The 12,649-nt window shown below is 28.6% G+C and overlaps 1 protein-coding gene across 1 annotated transcript; it reads left to right on the top strand.

Annotated features, from left to right (window-relative positions):
- The first annotated feature begins 7,364 nt into the window (after positions 1–7,364).
- On the top strand, positions 7,365–8,079 carry LOC129287937 (uncharacterized). The gene is made up of 2 exons (XM_054924228.1): positions 7,365–7,839; positions 7,915–8,079. The coding sequence occupies exons 1-2, from the start codon at positions 7,602–7,604 to the stop codon at positions 8,031–8,033; spliced, it is 357 nt and encodes a 118-aa protein (XP_054780203.1). The 5' UTR covers positions 7,365–7,601; the 3' UTR covers positions 8,034–8,079.
- Positions 8,080–12,649: the final 4,570 nt, after the last annotated feature.

Below are 12,649 nucleotides of genomic sequence, written 5' to 3' on the forward strand. Positions count from 1 at the left end.
TTTTTATTTTCTTTTTCTCTTTTTACAGATAATGTTCATGAATAATAGTTGATGATATTGAGTACAACAAATCAAGAAAATACATGAAAAATAGAAAAAAAAAATTAAATTTCATTGATTAGAAAAATTAAAAAAGCATGGAAAGTACAACAACTGCAGAAGGATAGTTGGATGAAGTTAATACTAACAATCAGAAAAATTTAAAAATAGGACTGCTCTTGAATCAATGCTCTCGTGAAAGTATACTAAAAATACATGAAAAATAGAAAAATAAATTAAATTTCATTGATTAGAAAATTTGAAAAGGCATAAGAAAGTATAGTGAATGGAGAAAGATAATCAGATGAAATTAATGCTAATGATCATAAAAATTTAAAAATGAGACTATTCTTGAATCAATGCTCCCATAAAAGTAGATTGAAAATATATAAAAAATAAGAAAATAAATTAAATCTCATTAATGAATTAAGAAAAATTTTCATATTAACATTAGCCTAAATTCTATTAACCAATATAGTGAGAGTCAATTTTTCTTGACTAATCAGATTAAAGTTACGAGATTACTCTCCCTGACATTGGCCGAAAAGAGGCATGAAACTCCTCCACCTTGATTGCCCAGCTCTCCACTATTGGCAACAAACCCATTTAGGAGAATGGCTAATCAATGATCGATTAAGGCATATGAGATTGAGAGACACAAAGATATTTTTATATTGGAAACAAAAACTCTCTAGCAAGACTCGAGAGCACGAGAAACAATATAGTTAATGCTCTCATGATAGATGACTCAAGAAAATTTTGAAATAGAATTTAATACTCCCATCCCGTAAAAAGAAAAAAATCAATTAAAATAAATAAAAAATAAATTTAATTCTATCAACCAATTAAAAAATATTTAATCATGTCAACCAATGAAATAGTAATATTCATATTAATATTATACTAAAATTAAATTGATCATACAAAAATTATTGGACCAATTGGAGAGGATAATTAATATATTATACCAAAGCATGTCAACTAATGAGAGAGAAGAGATTTGTGATCAATCATCTTCATCCTATAAGATTTAGATATTTAATTATTTATTTATTTTATTTAATGCTCCCGTCCCATGAAAAGATAAAAATTAATTAAAATAAATAAAAAATAAATTAAATTATGCTAACCAATGAGAAAAAATATTCAATCACATCAACCAATGAAATAGTAATATTAATATTAGACTAAAATTAAATTAATTATACAAAAATTAATGGACCAATGGGAGAGAATAATTAATATTATATCAAAAAAGTATATTGACCAATGAGAGAGAAGACATTTGTAATCGATCTTCATTATACAAGATTTGTATATATATAATGTTGACTGACCAGATAAGGTTATTTTTTTATTTTATTTTTCATGTTTTTCAAGATACATTTTACATTTGATTATTTAAAATTTTAATCATTTCACCAATCATTATCATAAACTACCATCATTGCTCATTAGCCACTAATTATTGTCATTATTAGGCAAATTTTTATTTTAAAATTTTTTTAAATTAAGCTACTTAAATATACTTCTATTTTTTTCCTTTGAAAACAACTTTCAAAAATTGATTTACAAAATAATTTTTAGAAACAAAAAAGTGAGAATAAAAACTAAGCAAGTCCTTGATTATTCTCTTTCGTTCTTAATGAAAGGAAAATTTTGAAAAGCTCATTTTCTTAATATATATTGAAGTAGATTACTTAATTTTATGTTTCAATAGTACTCATATTTATTTATTATAGTTTGGATTCTTAAATATAAATTTATTATAAATATTATTAGGTTAAGGATTATTTTTACCCCTCTACTATTCATTTAGGAGTATTTGGTATTTTAAACTTTCATATGGTGTAATTCCTCTTTCAAAATTTGGAAATAATACATTAAACACCTTGTCATTAAAAAAGTTAATTTTGACTGTTACTTGACTTCAAAATAACTTCAAAAATGAAAAAAAAATCCATAAAATCACATAAATACTTTCTAAAAAATAGAAAAAAATTAATTATTTAGTCTATGTAATTTTGGCTCAATTATAACTTAATTCTTGAACTTTGACTCATTGTAACTTAATCCTTATAGTTTTAACTTCATTGTAACTTAATTCTTGAACTTTTTTTTTTAACAATTACTCCCTATAGTTTTAACCACTTAAATATTGATTCTTATATTTTAAAAATAAAATTATAAAGATTAAAAATATTTTAAGCCTTTAATATTTATAATATTTATAAAGATTAAAAGGGTTTAATAATTTAAAATATTAGTGATAAATTTTAACATAATTATAATCTTATATTTTTTTACTAATATTATAAATATTAAAATTTCAAAATATTATAATTTTAATCTTTTAATTTTTAAATATTATAAATAATAAAGGTTCAAAATATTTTTAATCTTTATAATTTTATTTTTTAAAATAGAGAGATCAATATTTAAATGGTTGAAGTTATAAGAACTAAATAGCAAGAGTCAGAGTTTAAAAATTAAGTTACAACTAAATTAAAATTATAAGAACTAAGCTACAACAAATCAAAGTTTAGAGATTGAGTTACAATTAAGCTAAAATTATAGAGATCAAATGATTAATTTTTTAAAAAAATTAATATAAATTAAGTCTTATAAACTTTGTGTGTGTGTGTGTGTGTGTGTAGAAATGTGCTAAATCATCTGCACTAGTTTTTCAAGAAAGTTAGAGCCTCACTTATTCAATTGTCATATATTCTCAATAGTTAATAGTTAATTACTATCACATACTTTCTCTTAATCACAAGATAAGATATTAATAAGTAATTACTTCAAGGTTCTCAAAAAAATTTAGGTAAAACCTTAAAAAAATTTTACATTTTTAATCATATCTTTATTAAATATTCTATATAAGTATTTTGATAATGGCAATTTAAATTTCAACATATCATTTTTTTAAATAAATAATAAATGAATTAGTAATTATATAGTTAAAAAATAATTATAAAAAATATTTAATATCTTATATTTTAGATCAAATAATATTTTTAGCTGACGGCATATATTATAATTGGAGGGAACAATAATTAAGAAGTTTTGCGGTAAAGCCCCTTAAAATTAAACAAAAAAGAAATATTTTTTTTATTATTTGGACATGACAAACAAATAAACAATCTTTGTACAGACCCATTTTTATTACATCTTAGTGGAAAATCCTACTCCATAGTACAATAAACCGTGTCTGAAAACCAGAAAACGAACAAAAAAAAACCGAGAAGAAAAAAACACATTTTGACTGAGTCAAAAAGAATTAGGAAAAGATAAATTTTCACATTTCTTTGAAATTGCTACTCACTTCTTTAATTAATTTATTTTCAAGACTTCCTAAATTTTTTTGATTAGTTTAAACAAGAAAAACTCAAAAGAGAAAGGGCTGTTGACTTGTAGTCAAAAAGAGATGGGGATCAAAGTTTTTCATTATTTCGTGGAAATTTCTTTTTATTTTAAACAAAAAATTTCCACCGACAGTTTTATCTTGCAATAAAAACAATGCCTCACCAGTCAAGGTTCATTGACTCATTTGTCTACTTCCTGGAAATTTCCCTGTTAACTTCAACTTGAACAAAGGCTCAATAAACTCAGACTCATTTTTCTGTTGTGTCGATCTCATTCCCAGGATAAGCAAATTCGCCCAATTAACTTCAAGACGTCAACCTTTGATTTGAGTCACTCCCGCCAAGGTATTCATCTGATCTTTCTCCCTTCTTCCCTAACATCTTAAACGCTTTTCTTTCTATGTCTTTGTAAAATCAACAACCTATAAAATTTTGTTTCTTTTGCTTTTGGTGCCTCAGCAATGGCTGTGTTTGCTTCTGCTTCTTCTTCCCGAGTGAAATATGATGTTTTCATCAGCTTTCGAGGTTCAGACATCAGATTTGGTTTTCTCAGCCATTTGACAACGGCGTTGCGTGGAAAGCAGGTTTATGTCTATGTGGATGAGAGTCTGGAGAGAGGACATGAAATATTTTCTGCACTTCAGGAAGCCATAGAAGGATCAATGATTGCGTTGGTCATATTCTAAAAAAAAATATGCTTTCTCAAAGTGGTGTTTGCAAGAGCTTGTCAAAATCATGGAATGTAAGGATGAAAGTGGACAAATTGTGTTACCAGTTTTCTATTGTGTAGATCCTTCAGATGTCAGGCATCAAAAAGGCACTTATGCAGCTGCATTTACACATCTTGAACAGAAGTTCAAGGATAACTCAAATGAGTTGAAAATTTGGAGATCTATCTTGAAGAAAACCAAAGACTTATCTGGTTATCTTTCATCAAATTTTCAGTAAGTTTTAGTTATTCAATACATCATTTTATAGTTTCTAAAACCCTTTCTTAGTTACCCCCAAAATGATTTAGAATATGGTAACACCAAATTATGTCTATGCATTTATTATTCTTATATAACGAGTAGCTCGTAATAATTTTCTTTTATTTTATTTTTAATATGCTAGAAACGAAGCACAGCTCATTGATGCAATAGTCCAAGATGTCCTAAAAAAACTGGAAGATAACAACCCGGTTGTACCACAATCCCATCTAGTTGGATTTGATCAAAATCTCACCATTGTTGAATCATTAATGAAAATTACGTCACAAGAAGTTCGAGTTCTTGGTATTTGGGGTGTTGGTGGGATAGGCAAAACAACCCTGGCTCGAGCTACATTTGACAAATTCTCTTCTCAATTTGAAAGCTGTTGCTTCATAGAAAATGTGAGAGAGGAATCAACAAAGAGCAATGGTTTGAGTCATTTGCGTCAAAAGCTTCTTTCTAAGCTATTTGACCAAGATAAAGATGTCCGCATAGATATGAATGGTGCAAGGAGAAGGCTGTCACGGAAAAAGGTCTTGATTGTGCTTGACGATGTGTCCGATTCAAAGCAATTAAAAGTTCTAGCTGGACAGCAACTTTACTTGGGACCTGGCAGTAGAGAAATTATAACAAGTAGAGACAAGCATGTTTTTAGGACTGTAGAGATTCATGATGAATATATACATGAAGTCAAGGAGTTGAAGTCTGAAGAATCACTAAAACTTTTTAGTTTACATGCCTTCAAGCAAACTCACCCCAGTATGGGATATGAAAAGCTATCAGAAATGACAGTTGCCTATGCTAAAGGCATTCCTCTAGCTTTAGAAGTTTTGGGTTCCCATTTTCATTCAAGAAGTAAAGAATATTGGGGGAGTGAGCTTGACAAACTCAAAACTTGTCCCCATCCGAGAATATAAAGTATATTGAAGGTTAGTTATGATGGATTAGATGTCATGGATAGGGAAATATTTTTAGACATTGCCTTTTTCTTCATTGGAGAAGGCAAAAATCACGTTACTCAAGTGCTAGAGGCTTGTGGTTTCAGAGCAATTAGTGGAATTGAGAATCTCATGGATAAAGCTCTCATAACAACAAATCATGATTGTAAAATTGTAATGCATGATTTGGTTCAAGAAATGGGTGAGCAAATAGTTTGTGAGGAATGTTCGAAACATCCTGAATTACGTAGCCGATTAAATGATGCGGATGAAATTTGTGATGTACTGCAAAGGAACATGGTAAGTGAAATATATATCATTTTTTATTTTTATCTTTTTGGAATAACTTTTTTAAATAATTAATATTATTTTTTTCAGGGAATTGATAAAATTGAAGGCATCATATTGGATTGGAATAGAATAAATCATTTACGATTGAGCCCCAATACCTTCACAAAGATGACAAATTTAAGAATTCTCAAAATTTGTCATCCTTGGTATTGGTTCGAGGAGAAAAAAAATTCAGAGCTTTTTTTTTTATCTTGGCTCTTTTCCTAATAAATTAAGGTATTTTCATTGGGATCTATATCCATTGGAGTTTTTTCCATCAGAAGGCTATTGTTTCAAGAACCTTGTTGTGCTACGCTTGCAACACAGTAATATTAAAAAGCTTTGGGATGGAGTGCAGGTACTTATATATATGCATTAATTGATGTGTGTGTGTGTGTGCAATTTAATTAAATTATTAGGCTTCTATGCTTCAAATTTTTTTCCTTTTCCATTGTCACAGGATCTTATGAATTTAAAGATGTTAGATTTGAGGAGGTCCAGACAATTGATGGAGCTGCCTGATTTCTCTAGGGCACATAATCTTGAAGAAGTATATCTCTCGGGATGTGAAAGTTTATGTAGTGTTCATCCATCTATTTTTTGTCTTCAATCTCTTGTTACATTGGATGTATCTCATTGTGAGAAATCAGAGAGTCTTTATCATGGCTCTTTTCCTAATAAATTAAGGCATTTTTCTTGGGAGCAATATCCACTGGAGTCTTTGCCGTTGGGGCTTTGTATTAAGAACCTTGTCGAACTTTGTATAATGGACAGCAATATTAAAAAGCTTTGGGATGGAGTGCAGGTACTTATACATACACACTAATTAATATGTGTGTGTCTCTCTCTCTTCAATTTAATTAAATTATTAGGCTTTTATGTGTCAAACTTTTCCGTTCATTGTCACAGGATCTTATGAATCTAAAGACATTAAGTTTGTCTGGGTGTAAACAATTGGTGGAGATGCCTAATTTCTCTATGGCATGTAATCTTGAAGAAGTCGACCTCGGGGGTTGTGAAAGTCTACATAGTGTTCATCCATCTATTTTATCTCTCCAATCTCTTGTTGGATTGAATGTCTCTGATTGCAAGGAATTAGAGAGCCTTGAAAGTGAGACTCATTTAGAATGTCTCTCTTACCTTGGTGTTGATTATTGTCAAAGCCTCAAGAAATTCTCTTTGTCATCAAAGAAATTGGACGGTTTGCGTTTCAATGGGACTGGAGTTGAAATATTGGATTTACTGCCAATGGGATGTTTCACGGAACTCAGATTGCTTGATATTTATGGTGAAAGATTAAGGAGCCTTCCGATAAGTGAGCTATGTAGCTTGACAAATCTTGAGAGATTTGACATTTGGGATTTCCAGCAGGTGATTCACACAACAGAGCTACGCTCTCTTTTTGATGCTTAGCGTAATTTATACCGCCTATGTTTGGAAAGATGCAGTTACTTGCTGGAAATCCCTGACAATATCAAGGCCTTAACAAGCTTGAAAATCATGATCTTGAAAGACTGCGAGAGGCTTAAGTCTATACTTGGACTTCCTACCTTCCTTGATTATTTTAATGCTGAAGGATGCACTTCATTGGAGGTCATATTCTCTGACTCTCTAGTTGAAAATCAATGTCGATTTGATTTCCAGAATTGTATAAAGTTGGATGAGTGTTCTCTTCACTTCATTGAGAAACTAACTCATTTCTGTTTGACTTCAGCCTGTGAGGCTAGGGCATTCGATTCTTCGGCTTGTTACGCGGGAAGCAGAGTTCCAAAATGGATGGAATATAAACACGAGACAGAGGCTTCCAATGCTATCGAATTCATTTGCAATCTCAAACGATCACCAACCATCTTGTGTTGCTGCGTTGTTCCTCCTCATCCTCGCTTACCTTACGTGGAGCGGGCCTACTGTTATGTCTCTTATGATGATAACAACAAATTTCGCAGTTCAATCGTAAAATGAAGTCGGCTCATGTTTACATATGGTACTTGAAATCGCAAAGGGCTTTGCTTAGTGGTAGAACAGGTGATGTTGCCAAGATTTCATGTGAATTCTGCGTGGACTATCGCAATGATGATTTTTTTAACGGAGAGGTAGCAGTTCCAATGAAAGCATGTGGAGTGCACGTGACATATAACTCACAGTCGGACTCGGATGAAGAACGGCTCCCTCCAACAAAGAAACAGAAAAATGAAGGTATCTTACAACCAACTGAATCCAACAAATCTCATGATGACTTCATCTGTCGACCCTTACAACTGAAATTTATAGGCAGGAGCAAACAAAATGAATCCAACAAATCTGACGATGACATCATCTGTCACCCCTTGCAACTGAAATTTATAGGCAGGAGCAAACAAAAGCACCTCCCATACATACAGTTTCTTTGATATATCTTTACAGGTATCTCTCCCTTCCTTGCTTTTTTAATTACAAGCTCACCTTCACTACCATTATCTTAAAATCACTCTTGATTTAAAAAAAAAGTAATTAGATATTTCTTCCATGTTTAAATAGACTAAATTAAAGTGGTAAATTTTTTTACAATATTGTATTTATTATTTCAATATTTACACCTTATTGAAAAAAGAAGTATGCCTTTTTCCAAATTTCGTCCAATTTTTTTTATTTTTTGAACAATTCTTTAATATCTATATATATATATATATATATACATATAAGTTATTTATTATTTCTCTGCATAGTTTTTATACAGTATAGTACTCTAACATGTATAATAACTATTGTAAATTATACCGACAACACATACAAAACAACACGCGCGCGCGCACATATATATTTGTTGGATATAGATGTAAATTTTTTTATAGGCGTGTACTTATGCTATCTACTTTGTTTTATTTTTCTATTTATTGATTGAGCCTGTATTTACATTTTATTTGTGAGGATAATATTTTCTGAATCACCAAATTGTTCTATATAATTTTCATATACTCCTGATAACAAATTCTAAAGTAATTTGTGTGATTATAAAATAGGTTGTTTTTGGAATAAAATAAATTGTTTATTTTTAGTATGTGAAAATTTTGTGAAATTAATGAAGCTATTTACATATGAAAACTTTTTACAACTTTTGAAGATTACCTTTAATCAAATTAAATCTGTTAGTTAAACCAAAAGTGAAATAAATAAAGGTATTTTTTAAGATTATTCAAATGCTTCATTTAATTCCGTAAAACTCTAGTATATTATCAACTCATAGGTAAGTGCATTGTCAGGCCCCAAAATAAAAAAACAAGTTATAGGTAAGATCTCATAAATAAGATTACAGGAAGTAAAAGGGCAAAACACAAAGCTTGTTGGTGGTATTTCAATTTATGTAAGATATGAAGTCTTAATAGACCATCCTAGGCTGAGCTTGAGCCGGTTTGTCCATTATCATTTCCTATTTGCAGTGGCTCCTTTATGACTAATAAATAAATCTTCATCATTTTTTACGGTATAATTTTGTTGCCTTGCTCTGCTTTGACAGGTGTGTTAGTCTGAGAATGACTTATAATTGAGAGTTTGTAAATGACTGCTGAAACTTTATGATTTTTGTCAGTTAACATATTTTGAATATTCTATTTCGTGACCTATTTGAGATTTTGTCCTTGTGCTAATTTGTCTTGCTCTTTCCCCTAACATGTGGGAATAAATTTGTGCTCATTCTATTCAATGTGTCTGAAAGTGGATTAAAATTCTGTTGGGCTAAAACTGCCCTTTTTGAACATTAGAATTGTGTTTCAATTTTGAGATAATGAAATTTTTAGTATTTCAAATTTGCTTTATTATCAATTTGATCTTTCAAGTTTAATTTTTATGAATGTGGTTCATTAAGTTGTTTAAATTATTGATTTAGTTTTTATTGTGTAAATAGGAGGTAACAATGTAAAACTTTACTGACGTAAATAACGAAATTAAAAAATAAAATTATTTAGATAGAAAAAAAAGACTCAAACATTTAAAAAAAATAAAAGAACAAAATGTTGTATGAGGGACTAGATTAATAAAAATTAAACTGATTTAAAAGTTAACTTATTTTCATTAATTTACACATACATATTAAGTTATTAAAATACTTCATATATTAATTTGAGATAAGAAAACACCAAGAAGGAAAGTGTAATATGTTGTTCACAGAACCCAAGGCTAATTATTTCTTATATAGAGAAGATACTGAAAACTCTAGAGCTTTATACAAAGGCCACGTGTACAATGAATAATGAACAATAACAAATGAATACAATCAGATGGATTCTCACTTCTAGTGGGCTCAACCCTTTGGTCCATGTGTTATTATCTTAGGCTTAAGTTTGTTGGGCTAAGTCTTGTTCTTAGACTTCATTAATGTTTAGATAGAATAAATTCGTGTTTTAAAACGTAAGTAACTAATAAAATAATAATTTAAAAAATATAAAAAAATAAATAAATCAAAATTAACCTTAAAAAACTAAATCAATAATAGAGAAAATTTGACAGATTAAAAATTTTATTATCTCTTGATTTTTGTTCTTCAGCTTTGATTATCATGAAGTTTCAAAATATTTATTTTGCTCCCTATCCTTACCTTGATATAATATTTAATGCCTCTCTTTTTTTGCAGTCCACTAGTGCATTGCTGTCAACTTCCTTGAATCCTTGTTTGTTGATCAATTTGTGTGGCTTGGCAAATCTGGTGCATTTCTTCAATTGTTTTTTGGCCCCTGACATGGATATATTTGGTTTGTGCAATGCAGTTGCTTCTTGTCCCCAGAGCAGGTCCAAAATGCAATGGTGAAGAGTCTTTTGCTAATGATCATTGACATGTGAATCATATGTAACAAGAGTACCATTTTTGTGACACTTTTATATTTAATTTTCTTATAGCAGAAGCATCATTTTCTCGTTTCCTCAACTAGCCGTTAGTTGCATGTGAGTATTGTATAGTCTTTTTATATGGAACAAACCAGTAATTCATTCTGATTTATATATTCTCAAATCTTAATTTTTAAAACTTTTCCTATACAATTGAGAGCGATATGATTCAGCAGAAACAGAAATTGAAACCTATAGATTAAAATTCACAAATTATTCATTGAGTTATTGCTTATTTGGTAAGTCTAGAATTTTGTTGAACTTTGAAAATTCATAACTAAATCTAAAAAATTCATATGAGGATGATCTAAAATTATCTTGAAATTTATTCCATTAAAGTCCAACATTCACTATTATATAATGTTGCTGGTTTTATAACAATTTGATAAAACTTCTCTTCAAGTTGATTAAACACTTTACGATCGCAGATAATTATTTTAACTTTTCTCTAATTAAATCACCCAACTTGTATCACATGTGTAATATTTCCATCAATTTTCCCATTATATTGAATAATCACCTTCAAATATTTAAACTTTTTTACTTAAGGTATAATCTAATCACCCAATTTTACTTTCAAATTATAACTCACTGATATTTTATCAAAATTATAATATAAAAACCACTTCCTTTTATTTCTAAATTTTTGTTCCCACAACCTCGTCTATCATCAAAAGTAATAACTTCTCAATTTTCTTGTTGTCAAATGTATACAATCATTGTGTACATTAGATTTTCTATCAAATCTTCCTAAGTATTAAAATTATTATATTTAAAATTAAAATGAATCATTTTAATTTCTATTTTTCCTCATTTCTCTCCCATTATTTCTTCTACTCTCCTATAATCATAACTTTCCATAATATATTTCTTTGTTAGTTTTAAAATTCTAATTGCACAAAACACATGATCATATTGAACAGTTACAAAGCACATAATATTTCTTTCACTCTTAATACCATTCAGTAGCTCCATTCCCTCATCAATATAAGCAAAATCACAAAACCCTTCTCCTCTTCGGCTCCTCTTTTGTCAACAATGCCCTCTCACCCCCTTAATTGTATAATCCTTCCTGATGACACAATGAGGTTATGTTCTTTGTAGATGTCAAAAGAGCAATTCAATTTCTAACAGATCTCACATTTATGATGGATACTAGGTAATTGCATATAATCATGCATTTTATAATTTTTTATTGAATTTTCCTCCATCATTGTAAATCTCTCTTTTGTAAGTAATAGAATTGAAAATAACTTATTATGCTCTATGTTCATGAACTTATAATTTCATAGAATTTGTTTGTTTTTGAAATATTTATTGTAAATCATACAATAATTTGTTAATTATTTTATAACTCTTCAAGTATATTATATTTGAATGAAGAGGAAGATATACATTGCTACAGTTTTTTAAATCAACATGAAGTATAATTTTTCTTCTGCTCTACATATTTTTGACTCTTGAGAATCTCTTTGTAAAATTTTGTTTTGAAAGGTATGCTCATAACAATTTACTTATACTGATTCAAATTTCTTAATTTTAAATAATGTCTTAATGATCTATGTTTAATTTTTAATTTTTATTTGAATTATAAATATCAAATGAATTAATCAAATTTTTAATTTTTAATTTACATATAATTTGTATTTGAAGATGATGACTCAATCATCAAATTTGTGTATTGATCTTGATGATATTTAATATTGTAATATCTCAACTATAATATTTGAAAATATTGATGCTTCAGTTAAAAATTAAGTTTCTAAGATATATTAATATGTTTATTTGTTGATATTTATAAATCATAAAAATTATAATACTTCATAAATTTATCAAAAAAATGGCAGTAAAATTCTTCTAAAATATATAAATGACAATTTGATTTCTCAAAATGCCATAATTTCACTAAAGTCTTCAAAAAAATTTCTGTCATTAGTGAATTTATGTAAATGATCAAATTATCCTTGTTGAAAATAAAATGATTCACAAGTTTTGTCTAAATAATCATAAATTAACTTCTTATATTCATAATAATGCAATAGCAAATTAAAAATTTAACATTTGAAGTTATAATTTGCGAATATAAAAATGAAAATTGTGATCATTTAAGCAAAATTTTTGAGTTATTTTATTTTCAACAAAGGCAATT

Source organism: Prosopis cineraria, unplaced genomic scaffold (genome assembly GCF_029017545.1).
Source record: "Prosopis cineraria cultivar Desert tree isolate PC_DT_omini unplaced genomic scaffold, ASM2901754v1 PC12, whole genome shotgun sequence".
NCBI lineage: Eukaryota > Viridiplantae > Streptophyta > Magnoliopsida > Fabales > Fabaceae > Prosopis > Prosopis cineraria.